General features: G+C 39.4%; 1 protein-coding gene across 2 annotated transcripts in view; it reads right to left on the reverse strand.

The window, feature by feature from the left end:
- LOC119728672 (GRB2-associated-binding protein 1-like) overlaps positions 1-14,701 on the reverse strand; it is a 35,815-nt gene extending 21,114 nt beyond the window's left edge. The window contains exons 1-3 of one of the 2 annotated variants that reach the window (XM_038200990.1): positions 14,536-14,701; positions 13,112-13,184; positions 12,104-12,153 (exon numbers count right to left, since the gene is read on the reverse strand). In XM_038200990.1, coding sequence (XP_038056918.1) covers positions 12,104-12,153; positions 13,112-13,184; positions 14,536-14,616 — 204 coding nt within the window. In that variant the 5' untranslated portion in view covers positions 14,617-14,701. Of the gene's footprint in view, positions 1-6,584; positions 6,852-12,103; positions 12,154-13,111; positions 13,185-14,535 lie in introns of those variants that run through there. The other variant, XM_038200991.1, reaches the window with a different exon arrangement.
- Between the last annotated feature and the right edge of the window lie 261 nt (positions 14,702-14,962).

Genomic DNA, 14,962 nt, shown 5'->3' on the forward strand with positions numbered 1-14,962 from the left:
TAAAAGTTCCGAATAGAAATGTCACAATGAGCCAATTTGCATGACTCATTCATACCAGGCTTCTCCGTCATCACTTCAATACAATGTGGTGACAACATACGTCTCAGAAGACTCATGTTGTGGAGCACATTCAATTGAAAACATTGCACTATCTACATGTACAGTTCATGCAGAGAACCAATAAGCCATCCAATTTTGTTTCATGAATCTGAGGTCCATTTAGAATTGCATGTATTTTGTATGCGAATATCAATTGATTTTTGATGGGATACATGTGAAGTGGCGCGTTTCTGTATTTTTTTTAAATACAATCCTTGGAAATGCACCTTGTGTCCCATTTACCCAATATTTAAATTTCTGTTTTGCCATTTTTAAGGGCATTTTGGTGCCTTTTTGGTTTTATGCTAATCCAAATTTCCATATTCATGAGCAAAAGTGTGATGTCATTTCAGGCAGAAACCTCAATGTTACAGCTATTTCAGCACCAAAAGTTGGCATTTTTTTTTTTTTGAAAATTAATTTTTCTTTTCTATTGTCAGGATTGTGATTCCTTGTTGTGTCAGTACCTGGCGGTAAAGACAATGAGCAAACTTTTCTCACACATGTTTTAAATGAGCAAATTTGTGGGTTCACAATTTGAACAGAAAACCCCTTAACTTAACAGTGTCTTCCTGGAATGATTTAACAGCAACAGCGCCCTCAGTTGTAAAAAAAAAAAAAAAACATGGAAAATTTGTAAATGTTTAAACAAGTGCACATTTCAATAAAATTAACCAAAAAGGGATGTCAAATAGTTAGTATAGAAAGTTGCACAAAACACGTTCCTCAGAAATTTTTTTTACCTCATGGACCGTTCAATCGGTCAATAATGAAACAAGATTATGAATCACATCCATGGAAGAGCTACCGGTAGCATCTTAATTCCCTTCATGTCTAGAGTAAGCTATAAATGTACCGGTACACATTTTTGCAGCTGAATTGTGACCAGGAAGACTAAAGTTGTTCAAGTACGTCATACCAGTACATGTACACGTATGTATTATTGAGTTGCCAGTATGGACCTTTAGCTTCACAAACAATAGTGCGGGTAGGACAACTCGCCTGAGGCAAGTCATAAACATTGATTGATGTGTTGTTTGGCATTCATAACATTTTTTTCCCACTCAATTGACACCTGTCAGCATGTGCATGCTATGCATACACAGCCACTTTGGGTGATTAGGGCAATATATTGTTAACACTGTTTACAAATAAAATGTTCGCAGTGGCATTTATTTTCTTGGAATTGATGTGCAGGTTGGGAATTCCACTATTAAACAGCCCATGTAATGTATTTTTAATGCAGGAAAATAATGGAAAATGGGGATTAGGTTACCACGAGTCCCATCAACTTATAAATGCATTCATCTGCTTTGTTCATCTCTCAAATTTATCTATATAAAATATGTATTGATAGAGAGAAATGATCCAAATGTCCTAGTCTGTAATCTCCTCGACCATGATTACTAAATGATGGATGTAAGATTTGAAACATAATAACATATATTTCTAGGTTTATTCACTGAGATCTTAAAAAGCCATGTCACGCTGGAATTTCCCAAACACATCTGCAGCTAAAAAAAAACTAGACAGGCACTCCAACTGAGTTGATGTCTAGCGCCCTCTATTGAATCAGTGAAGGCCATTCCAGACTGGTTTTTGGTTTCATAAACCCAGACAACAAGCAGCTTAAATCCTTGTCAAAAGTCAGACAGGAAATTAAAGTGAGACTCATCATGATCTAGCAGTGGTGTGGGTAGACTGGCAAAAATGCAATACCAACCAGTGGGAGTGGGTGGGTTGGGGTAGGGTAGGGTGGTACATAGCTTGAAAGGATCAAGACTTTTTTTTTCAGTTAGAGATGTATACCCAGTGCTCTTCAAAAAATAAAATTTTCCAAAACAAATTTTCAATTTCTATGATTTGTTTTAAAGATATATCGGTATCTACTGGTATTTGACTCCATTTTTGGGCGTTTGCAACCAACTGCAAAGGGAATTTCATTTTGTGCAAAAATGAACCCACCCTACGAGAGGAAAATTATTGTCTGGCAGCCAATTATTAATTATTTTTGGGAAGAAATAATTCAGTAACTAATCGTCGGTGGATTTTTTTTTGTTCGATGTCTCATCCAAAAATGAATAGCTTAGGCCCTATATTTCTGGGAAGATAGCAATTGAAAAAAAAACATGTCTCTTTTTTTTAGGTGAAACTCAAAAATAGCATGGGGGTACATCTTTAAGCATTTTAGCCGCTTGTGTCACAGTGTGCAGTAAATGCATGCATGTGTATGATCATGAAGGCCAAAATGATCTTGCGCACATTCAAACATGTAGTGTGTGTTTTTCTTAAATGATATATTAAATACATCTACCAAATTTCTATTATTCTATTTGAGGGAAATCTATTTTAGTCTTATGAATAAGCGTAGTACCGTACATTGTGTAGTCTGCACCAATCTTCCAAAAATGGTCAGGAATTTGTGTGGCTTACCTCTCCAAACTTCCTGCAACAATGACAATTGTCTGCCAATTGTACTCCAACTGAACAGACTCACTCGGAATGTTTGGGCCCAGTGACTACACTTTTTGGGAAAAAAATCACCTCCATTTGACAATAAATGTCTGTGATATACTGTTGTGATCAATGGACGGGGATAAGTACCGGAAAATGTACCGGTACATGTTCTTGTGCATGCACACATGATAAACCTATGAAAATTAATAGAAAATGAATGATTTTACACATGGTTTGACGACGTACATGTTTACCATACCTTGTACACTTTTTGGACTTTGGTACAGTAATGCACAAATTACCTTTTTGCGCACCTGTTCCATGAATGATTAATTTATATCCCTATTGAGTCCTAAAATGTCATTTACCCTACATAAAATGATATCCAATCAAACTAAATGCATACAGGATACTTGGGGTTTCCAATTTCATAGACACAACATAAGTAAACGTTTGCAAGCTGCACATTATTCCCACATAGGACTGTCAAAAAAAATCGATTATGTACCAGTAATGACAAGTACGAAGACACAAAAAAGTTAACATTAAGTTTCTTAACATCAAACGAACTTAAGAAAATAAATTGTGGAATTACCCATTACTAACAGAATTGATTAACGTTAATTAACAAATCTTTTAATCTGTTTATCTGTTGTTGTTGTTTTTAATTTATAAGGCTTTGTACATTTTGTACATACCCTCCCCCCTCAAAAAAAACCTTCCAATTGTCTCTGTTTGAACATGTTTTTGTGTGACCTTCAGTGACCAGGAAATGCTGTACCACCGCGCTCTTTCCACAGACCCGTTTATCTCCGGAAAAATACCCGGGTGTTTCCCAAAATGTGTCTAGAAGTAAGGTTGCCTTGCTGAAAAGACAATGAAACTACAACACAATGGGGTTGATATTGTGACAACAAAAACCATTGTGGGCTAGTTTGTTAGGTACAGATTTTCAAAAACCACTAGAAAGCTTGTTATATCGGGTAGTGCATTATCTGAAGACCGTTTGAACTTGGTCTAGTTTACACAAAACTGGTATTTGGTGATAAAGTTCAACGCTTCTATTTGTCTTCTGTGTATTGGCATTACTTTGGAAAAAATTGTGGCCGTCCACAGTAAATAAATATGAAAGTTGAAAAACTTCCACTTCTGCCATTGGCATTGACATAAGTCAAGCATTTGAACAATTTGGCTTTTTCAAAAGAGGTCTTATTACAAAACTAGCTTCTGAATAAGTCTGCTAAAGTTTAAGTAGTACTGCTGCAAAGAAAACTTCCACATGAATGCATGTGGGTATTGAAAACAATGAAATTTCCTGTTTTTCAACCTACTTTATGTAAAGAGTTGTTCATTTGAGCATACATTGAGCAACTTCCTATACTGTGCATATGTATGGAAAACATTGAGTTCAAGTTATTTCCTGTTTTTCAACCTACTTCATTTGAGCATACTTTGTACAGTGTACACAACATTAGTTTAATAAAAAAAAACTTGAAATAATTTTATAGTGCAGTGTACGAATTAATTTGAAATTTATTTTTAATGATTGATTTGGGAAAAGTGCCAAATTTGCTTCATCCCCTTGCTTATCCTGGTGACACACTGGCAAGCCGACGTGTTTTTCCCAGTAAAATTGCACATGGAATAAATAAGGGAGATTGATTATTCACTGCTGACGCACACAAGCCTCCACATATGTACAGGTACTTCATGTGCAAGTAGAGTACCTGGGCATGATATACACGTATACTGTACATAGGTACATGTACATGTGCACACATCCGCATGTTCGACCTCCCGAGCATGTACTATAATACGAAGCCGGACTGTTCGCAGGACAAGTAACAGCAGCTTTATAACATTAAGGGTTCACGTGCATGTACATGTACATGTAGGTGCAGTACTACATATTGATAATCCATTAAAATTTGTGCTTGATACGGGATGCAAACTGAAATATCTAGTACAAGGACACTGCAAAGTCACGTTATGACCACAATGTTAATGTCACACATGAATGCCAGCATTTGCAAAATGAAACATTTGATGAAAAACGGATGTTGCTTTAGGAGAAAAAAAATCAAGAAAAAATGCTCATGTAGCTGTGTATTATCATACATGTATATGGCAATTAAAAGTCAAATTTGACTTTTTACTGGGAGTCTTTCTGATGGACATGAAGTCCATGTTCATGATTAATGATCAAAGAAAAAACACAGAGTCATCGGTTTTCGCTCGTATACTTTTTCCAAGTCATAATAGACAAAAATAATTTGGGGAATCTTAACAATTTCTTCATGCTGTTCAAATTGAGCTTCATATTCCATTTGATTTTTTTCTTGTCACTTTCTCTCTCCTTTAAAACTTAGCTTCACATTAATTTACAAACTGCTGTGCAGTAAAATGGTACTCACATATATATATATTATGCATTTGGTTAATTTTTAATTTAACAAAAACAACAGACTTGTTCTAAACACTGAAATTCAAAACACTGAAATTCAAAACACAGAAGGTTTACCAGACTGGATGGCATGTAATGGAAACGAACATTCTTGACTGACAAGTGCGTATCTGGATTCCAGTGCACAATACATAAAGTGCATGTTACATTGTCCATTGTAAAAACAGTATACATTTTGCAAAATGCAGATAGTGCACATTTAAGTACATTTGCAACACTTGCCACTGCTGAAGTTCAAAAAAAATCCTCACTTATAATAATCACATTGAGAATACCATAATGTTAAATTCTCATTCATTTAAATTTTTATACTTTAACCCAGGTTTTTTTCTCTTCATTTTTTCCCCTGGGGGGAACAAGATTGATATTTTTTTTCAGAAAGCATTTTTTTCCTTTGCAAAAATTTAACAGTTAGTATGCATTTTGACTGAGCTGTGATATTGGCAGTTTAATGCCACTGGAACAGTTCCATATCATTGAGTCAGTGAACCTATAGGGGTCTATATGCAGAATAGTAAGGTCTGCAATACACAATAAAAAAAAAAAACTTTTTTTCCTAGAGATGGGTGTACCACCCCGTATGGTAAGAATTTACAGTAGTCATATTGCCCAAGACATGAGTATTTGGATTAAAATACAAATTTGTTTGATCAATTCAATTACTGAATATCTCACTATAAAACCCTCAAAAACTATATTGTCCAGAGCAATGAAGACAAGAGGAAAATGTACACAACATATGATACCTGATTTGAAGTGGTGGGTGATCGATCGATGATTTTTGGTTCGCTCGGAACACGCCGCGGGGGGTACGGTACAAGCAAAAATTAAAGTATGTGCATGCGTACAAGTGCAAGTACCATTACGGTAGAAAGGGCATATTTTTCATAATTTTGGCCTAAAAACCGACAGAATCCAGCAATGTTTGTTAGGCGCAACTTACGTGAGTATGTCAAGAGGTATAGTACGGAGTTTAGGGGCAAACTGTGCAGCGGTTCTGTGGGAAATGTGTGTGCTTTGATGGACGTTTTTGTACTTAGTTGGTGTTTCCGTGTTTCGTAGAAGCAAACAATTTTGCGGGTTCTCTGTCTATGAGGAGTAGCGCTGTATATCGCCATGTTTACGGGTCTATAAACCTTTAATATGCGTTGTGGTCATCTAAGACAGAGGTTCACTCATGCACATCCCAGCAAAACAAAGAATGCCTTTGTCATGTTTGTTTTGCTGGAATAGAGCAATGCCCTCTATGGCAATGTTAGGCATCAATAAGATCTATTGCATATATGCACGATGACAGCCTAAAAATAAAATCATGTCAAACATTTCAAACAAGGATAAAATACACAAACATGGCACATATAATGTAAGCGTAATATTTTATCGACACTGACATGTAAATGACACTGACATGACTGACACCACGACCGAAAAAAATACAGGTAGGATAATAATATGATTAGTGAAATCACGCCATACAGTTTCAACGACAACGTCAATATAGGATAAGGATGTTGAGTGACCCTGGTGACATCGAGTACGATTGGGGGAAAAACCGGCTACTCACCGCACGGTTAATCTTGTGTTCTGGCGGTGATTTCACAAGGAAGCCCGAATATATGACCTCCTCCTTGACGGGCACCATGATGAAAGTAGGCTGAAATCAGTTTGTTCAGGATTTACACCGGGCAAGACAAGCGAAACATGCGAAATTTTAGTATCATCCCAACACGGAAATCGTTTATTTTCACTGACTGACTAGACTTGCATGACTTGAAGCATGTATGCCATTATGCTGGTACTTGGCGGGTCGATGACTCAGAATGACGCTGCATATATGTTAACTGGTTACCGTCAAAATTGTGTCAACATCAGATACACGAAATGCACGGACAATTTACAAAACATTGGTGAATTACAAACGCGTAGTTGGAATTCTCTACGATGGCTTCGATGAACCATGACGAAACTGGTCTAATCATTATCCGATATTCCTTCTGATTTAATAATATCATCCACTGTCTTTTATTTTGCTATACAAACATGTATTTTAACTTCCTCTGTCATGTTTCCGAAAATTTACGGAAAAATATTGAATGAACACCGAAAATAATTCTTAGCCTTTAAATTAAGGGCAACCAAAATTCATTCATCAAGTTAGCCCCTTTAATGCCTTTCGTTTTTTGAACGTTGGTGGCGTTTGTTGATATCGGGAAATAATAATGCCCGCATCATTATTCCACGAAAGGCACGTAGGATTGGTTTCCTGGAACTTTTTCGTAACCTCAATTCATAGTTTATGATAATTGTAATTTTTGAGCGATCATATTGTCGTGATCTGTTCTTTGATCTGTGTGATTAATAATTGTTGATTTTCATTGGAAAGTGTTTGTTTTATTTCCATGACAGAACGTGCTGCTGTCATGCTCATGGCTGTGAGTGTGACTGTCTCACTTTTTTGTGTATGTTTTGATGTACCGGTATTCGAAGGAAAAAAAGGATTAAAATGATTTTTTTTTATTTTAGTCAAATTCTGCCTTACTACAGCGTGTGAGAACGGCATCAGCACTTTTCATATGTGGTATCCTGATTTGAAAGAACATTGTTATAATTTAAAAAGTGGCAAATTTTCAACCTGTTTTCAAACATCATCCAAATTAAAAAATAATATATCTGATCTGTCTTTCCTGAAGGTTGAATTGTAATATTTCTTGATGTGAAAATTATACTTCTTTACCTGGACTGTACTAGTAGGATTTTGTGATATGGAACCTCATTCTTGAAATCACATCTTCATTAACAAGGACATCCATATTTTTTTATTCCTCTATGATAGCTATTGATAGACGAATATCTCTGAAGAGTGAAGATGGCATCCACCGACAAACCATCCCAAGCCCAGCCCAATGAGATCATCATTGACAGCGACTCAACATCTTCACTAGGCTCCAGTCCAGACATCATCGAAATGAACTCACCCTTCTTGCTTCCGCCACAAGCAGCCGAAGCAGCACTGCCGCAAACCCAATGCAAAGCACCCCCATGGCCATGCAAACGCTGTACACTCCTCAACCCACCAGAGGCACCTGTTTGTGCCGTGTGCGGAACCCGCCGCGTTACTTCTTCTCCAACCGTGGATGCAATGGAGGTTGACAGTGCATTCACATATCCGGAGCCTTTGAAGGAACGAGACGAGACTTCCCAAGGAGCATCCTCCTCGGAGGCAGTTGCGACCGAAGAGGCCGAAGTTTGCGACCCTCCTAAACCGCCGGGAGTTACGAACAGGAACTCGTTTATCGATTCAGCAAAGCAAAGTGTTGGACAGTTCATATCCTCCCTGATGGCAGGCATCAAGCCGTTGTCGCCTGAGCCATCAACCTCAGATGCAGTTGCCAAGCAACCAGGCAGTTCATCAGCCGCAGAGAATGGTCCAGAGTCTAGTCCAGTGGGTGGGTGGTCCTGTCAGCGTTGTACCTTTGTGAATCCTGCCAAGTCTAGCTCTTGCCAAATGTGCGAGTTTACACCCATAGGGAAACAGGATGCTAGATCTACAGGCAAAAACTGGAATGTTGATCCTGACTATTTCCAATTTCCTAGAGACCCACCTGTAGATGGGTCAGGGACATCGAGGATCCCAGGTAGTCAGGAAACCCAACACAGCATGTCTGATGAAACAGACTCTAAAGTTAACAAAACAGGAGAAACAGATTCCTCCCAACCCATGGATGAGGAAGTTGTTGATTTAACTGCTGAAGCTGGAAGGCAGAGCCCTGAGAATCAAACAGTTTGTAAAATTTGTGGTAACATGAGCACATCAGTAAATTTAATATGTGAAACATGCAGTATTGTATGTCAGGGAAGTCCCAGTGACCAAGGTACTGGTAAGTCTTTTCCCCAAACTACTGACAAAGTCATTCGCCTAAGCTTGGGTCAATCACAAGCAACAGACACAGATCAGCCCCCAACCAATTTACCGAAGGAGCGATCGCAACGTGTTGCACTGAGACGCAAACGCTGGACTTGCGCCAAGTGCACACTTGTGAACGATGAATCCAACGACAAGTGCAAAGCGTGCAAGGAGCCCAAGGAGGTTCCAGCCCGGGCCGACAAAACCCCGAGTCAGTTTGTCCCCTCCGAGAACGAGTGGTCCTGTCCGCAGTGCACCTTTGCAAACCCAAAGGTCCTCAAGTCGTGTTCCATTTGCGGGACCTGGAGGCTAAAGTCTGGCACCGTGGCTGCCAAGCAGGTAGAACACTGGCTCTGTCCCAAGTGCACCCTAGAGAACAGTCTGCAGTTGGACCACTGTAGCGTCTGCGGACTGGAGAGGACAGAGGTTGAGAAGGGACAACTGGAGGCAACAACTGGCAGAATGAAACGGCAGAAGAGCCAGATGTCTGACACTAGACGGAAGGAGGATGAGGAAAATGCAAGGGAGCAGTTCCAGAGAATCAGCTTGTTCTGCAAACATGTAAGTAGTTGTAACCCTCCCTCATGCAAGTCCTTGTGGTCGTACAGAAGGCGACTAGACAGCTTCAGAATTCCATTCTTCATGTAAAAGGAGGTTTCATTACTGATGCCTTGGGAACTTTGAAAAAAAAATTCTTTACATTTTAATAATGATAAATCAGCTTGATATACATGTAGGTTGGGTTATGTTCAGTCCTGTGTCCATTTTGTGGTATCCAAGAAAACTTAATTGTTTTGCTTGTTTGCCAGCGACTCAAATAAATTCATATATGTATCATGGTTTCTTTCGCTTTTTCTATCCAGAACTCAATGCAATTTGTAGATGATTCCTTCCCTCCTGCTCCGAGATCGCTCTCCTTCAAGCCAGATGGCCCCGGAGTCCACACCAAGGTAGCAAAGTGGTTGCGACCCGAGCAGATAGCCCTCTCCAGCTCAGAGGGCCTGACCTCAGTCAAGTGGGAGGTCTTCCGCACCCCCCTGCCATCGGACATCTCCCAGGGGGTCTTGGGAAATTGCTGGTAGGTTAACCCTAAACCTGCCAGACACAACAGGTGTAGCAGGTGTAACAGTCTTGCATTGGGTAGCCAACAACAGCAGCTTAAACTGCCAATTATGAAACAATGGAAACTAGTTCCCAATGTCACCATTGGATCCAGTGGTGGCTGGCAGCCGCAAACTTTTAGATCTTGTTATACTGAGCGGGCTTCTCATTTGCTACTGTTGTAATTGCTGCATTGACTTTGAGCAGGGTTTCTGGCAAAAAAATGCCTTGGGGTTTGGGGTTCAAAGACTACAATACAAGATTATTGTTCTCACCGTTTATTCAAAGCAGTTGTCGGTACTCTCTGACTCTGCGTACAAAATTTGTGACATTGTATTGTAAGGCTGGGCTTGAGGTCACCTAGCAAGTCAATTCTGTCTCCCGATCTTGCCTTGCCAGAAATATTGACGAAGCCTTTTCATGTCATGTTTCAGCCCCATATGACAACATTTCTGCTAAGTTCTTATAGCAAAGTTGTATTGTAAAAATTATATTTATCTTCTCACTGTAGGTTTCTGAGTTCACTAGCTGTGATCGTGGAACGTCCGGAAATCCTAGAGCACATCATGATCACCAAGAATGTCAACAACGAGGGTGCTTATCAGGTCCGACTGTGCAGGGATGGCCAGTGGGAGACAGTTCTCATTGACGACCTGTTTCCGTGTGATGAGAGGGGAAGACTTGTCTTCTCAAAGGTAAATTCAGTCTCTTGCTGCACAAATGTTCCCTACAATCAAGTTGAGTTGGCATAGCATTTCCTTTGATGTCATTTTCTCTTTTTTGTACACAAATTTTTCTCTTTTTTTGTAAACAAAAATTTTTGGATTAAAATTTCGGCTCAACACTGATACATAACAGAGCATATGTAACTGCTGTCCACAAACCAAGCTATGACAATTGAAAGTCTGCCAAGAACACTGTGCACGAATTGCATATTATTGTATTGCTTTTGTTGCTCTTTTAACGAAGAGATAAATTTGGTACACATATAATGAGGAATGGGACTAAGCCTTTGTATTTGAGTTGTTTCTATCAACAACCCGAGTGGAGCAAATTAATTATTATGTACACTTGATCAATTTCTTCTATATTGTTTATTTTTCTTTTACCTAAAGGCCAAGAGGAAGCAGCTATGGGTTCCATTGATTGAGAAAGCCCTGGGCAAGATGAGTGGGTGCTACGAGGCCCTGATAGCTGGCAGGTGTTTGGAAGGCCTAGCTACCCTGACAGGTGCACCCTGCGAAAGCCTACAAATGCATGGTAAGGAAATCACGCTCGGTGTTGTGCTAATAGGCCTGAACACTGCCTCACCCTCTTCAATATAGAGTCTGAAAACGACCAGTGCATTGTTGTCCTGTTGACCTCTGACATAGGGGCAATGTAGTTGCAATAGTTAATATCGAAAGTGATAGTCACACGATTTCTCAATTTTCTGACCCAAGCATGACTTTTGTGTTTGATGCTGACGGGTCCGTTGCAGCACAAGCAAATCCCAGGTCGCATTGAGGCCGGCTTTATGTCAAATTATCGGTGTGCACTAAGGAGAGTTCCAGTATGTTTCCCCGTTTTTTTATATCTATAATTCTAATTTGACTTTTGTTGTTTCTGCGTCTCTCTGATTTTGTGTGTAAAGTACCTTTTTTGTAACTTGTTTAACAGCAAGCAGTGCCACACGTGGGGAAGTCATTGACAAGGATCTGGTCTGGGCTAAACTCCTCAGCTCCAAGGAAGCTGGGTAAGTCTCATAAAAAGGAGTTTGATGCTACAGTGTTCAACAAAAAAATGAAAAGCAAAACAAATATTTTGATGATTGTGTTCCTTTCTCAACCAATTGTTAATTTTAACAGTGTATTTTAGCATAATTTATAGCGCGCATAATTTAAAGCACGCTAGTAAAATACTCCATTCTTTTTGGCAATTCCAGAACGAACAGTTTTAGGAAGAATTAATATTAATGTTTTGTGCCACTTTAATACTCACCAGTTCATGTCCATTGTCACTTCTGGTAAAAACAGTCAAAATGTTATCTAATAGCTAAAAAAATAACCAAATTTACACAGTATATTTATCAAACTGACCTTAGAAAATGTCTTGTCTCCTTGTGATGCAGATTCTTGATGGGCGCATCCTGTGGAGGAGGTAATATGAAAGTGGACACTGAACTGTATGAAAAGGTTGGTCTGAGACCAAGACACTCCTACTCTGTGCTGGACGTACAGGATATATGCGGCAACAGGTGCGGTGGCAATATTTTTATGACTGGTCAAAGTGGTACATCCTAACAACACGTCTGAAAACTCTAAATTGATTGTGCTGGATTATTTTGTCTGAGCACTTTTTTGTGTCTAATCGCACCCCCTTGGAAGAATCTTGTGTAAATTTCCAGCAGATTCTTATATACAATGGTTTATATTACATAAATTCACAGGTGCACATTCATTTTTTTGCAGATTGATACGTCTTCGCAACCCCTGGGGGCGCTATTCATGGCGTGGCAATTGGTCTGACGAGTCTCAAGAGTGGACCCCAGATTTGAGGGAAGCCCTCATGGCTCACGGTGCCGGGGAAGGCGTGTTCTGGATGTCACTTAAAGACATGATGAGGTGATATATTAAATATATTGACTGCTCATTGGGGCAATAGTTGCAGTGTGGAAGTCATCTGTGTATGCGGAGCACCAATTAAGCAGATATGCCAGTCATGGAATATATTGACTGCTGGTACAGGGCAGTTGTTTCATATATTGACTGTTAGCAGGGGGAATAGTTGCAGTCTGGAAAACATCTGTGTATCTACAGTGTCATAAAGCAGATATTTGAGTCATATTGATTGCTGGTTAAGGTAATAGTTTCAAAATTCCCACAACTATTTCAGTCTGCAACATTGTTTGAACATTATGCTCGGCATGGGCCTTTTGCATGTTTTGATTGAAAGAAGGGCTATACAGGTAGTTTTAGACTACATTTATGTATATAAGAACGCAAATGAATATTAACTGTGTTCGCTTTCTTTTAGGTTCTTTGACTGTGTGGATATTTGCAAGCTGCACTCCAACTGGGCTGAGGTCAGAGTTCAAGGGGTCTTACCTAACTTTGCTGGGGGTCCCATGAAGGTGACAATGTTGACAGTAGACAAGCCAACAGAGATCGACTTCACACTCTATCAGACTTGGAGGTAAGAAGGGAAAAAAAAGAACTTTCATTTTCCAATTTTGTTCATTTTCGTGTCTGCCAAAATGACTGTAAGCTGATAATGAGGATTTGAGATAAAGAACTGGTTTAAGTGATGGCCATCTAGAAATTTGTGGTGTGCACGCGGGCTATTCAAATGACCCCCACTTTGTTCGGCCACTGTGCAATCGATTGGGGCCAATTACGGACATGTGTGGTTTACGCTTAGCAATTTCTCCTCGCGTAATCTTTTAAATTTGCAACTTTTCAAACTGCATCATTTTTTCGAAACGATTGTCAATCTTGGACGATTTACAGTCTTTGGTAGCAAACGGGGTATCAAAATGTAGCTAATAAAATTCCCCAAATGTCTTTATAAATGACGTCATCATAAGACGATCAGATTCAAAATTATGACCCCTTCAATGAGTAGGGACTTTCTTTCTTTTTTTGCAGTGTTTAGTTACACTAAGTTCTCATCGATAATCAAAGTTTGGTTAATATGTTTGTGATTTCTTCAGGAGATTGGAGAAATCCTGTCGGAATCCCCTGGACCTGACTATAGTGGTCCTGCGCGCCTGCGGCATGACGACCTCTGGCATGTCAAAGGTCATGACCTACTGCAAGCGTCAGCTCAGGGCATTTGTGGGCTGCAGTGCGTTCTTTGAGCCGGGCCTGTATGTGGTCGTGTGCATGGCTTTCAACCACTGGAACACTGGAGTCACTATGAGTGGTATGTTTCACAATTTAAACTGCTGTATTAAACAAAAAATACTCTACGCAATAAAATGTAGAGACTTTCTTTGGAATTAATAGGGGCCCCGTTTTGGAAGCCATTAAAAGGTATCAGTCTAAGTTCGCTGTAATAAAAGAGAAACCTGAGCCGTATCTTGAAATTCCTAGTAAAGTTTTTATTAAAATAATAACCTGTATTTTGAATACGCATATTTCTGAAACTGGAATAGAAAATAAATACTGTATGTTTGTGTAAAGTTACAGATTTAAATGTATCAAAAACTGTTTTTACATTTGATACTTTTTTTTCAGCAGCGCAATGTCTAACTGCTGGAGTAATGTTGAGATGTTGACTCAAATGTTTCGCAGGCATGCAAGGTTTTCTCTGATTAGCTGATTTCCTTGTTTTCTCTTCACACTTATGCCATTAAAAATTGAAAAACACTGTACAAAATCTTGAAAAGATTGGGATTTCCTCTTTTTTGTTACTTAAAACTTGCATGCCTGATTTGGGGAAGTATTCTTTGAGCATTGTCACTTAAAGATTGTCACTTGATGTACTGGCAAACTTTTCCCAAGTTGCATCTGTAATGCGTAATACTTACTATTTTGGGATCGAAGGTATCAGGAGTCCCACCAGAACCACGCCTCACCCTCCCTACGCCTTGGCCCTGCACAGTTCCCATCCAGTCAGCGTCTCCCAGATCAAACCCACAGAGCACGCCATCGCTGATGCACTGATCATGCTAGCTGTACAGAAAGGCAAACGACACGAGGTAGGGCACCAGACCAGGCTTTTTTTATTTTGTGCATGGCAGGAGGTTAATATATTACTGCAGGCAGATTCAAGACTGTTTTGCCCTAATATGAAATGTGATCTTGCTGGCTGTATTTCAAACTGGCCAGCTGACCCTGGCAAGCTCTGTGGTTGAGCCATGAGGACGTTGTAAACTAATAGTCAGGATTTTATGAAGTTTATACACAAGTATTTATCCTTGGATTGCTATAGATGAAACTGAATCCGAAACTGCA

Source organism: Patiria miniata, unplaced genomic scaffold (genome assembly GCF_015706575.1).
Source record: "Patiria miniata isolate m_02_andy unplaced genomic scaffold, ASM1570657v1 HiC_scaffold_20, whole genome shotgun sequence".
Lineage (NCBI taxonomy): Eukaryota > Metazoa > Echinodermata > Asteroidea > Valvatida > Asterinidae > Patiria > Patiria miniata.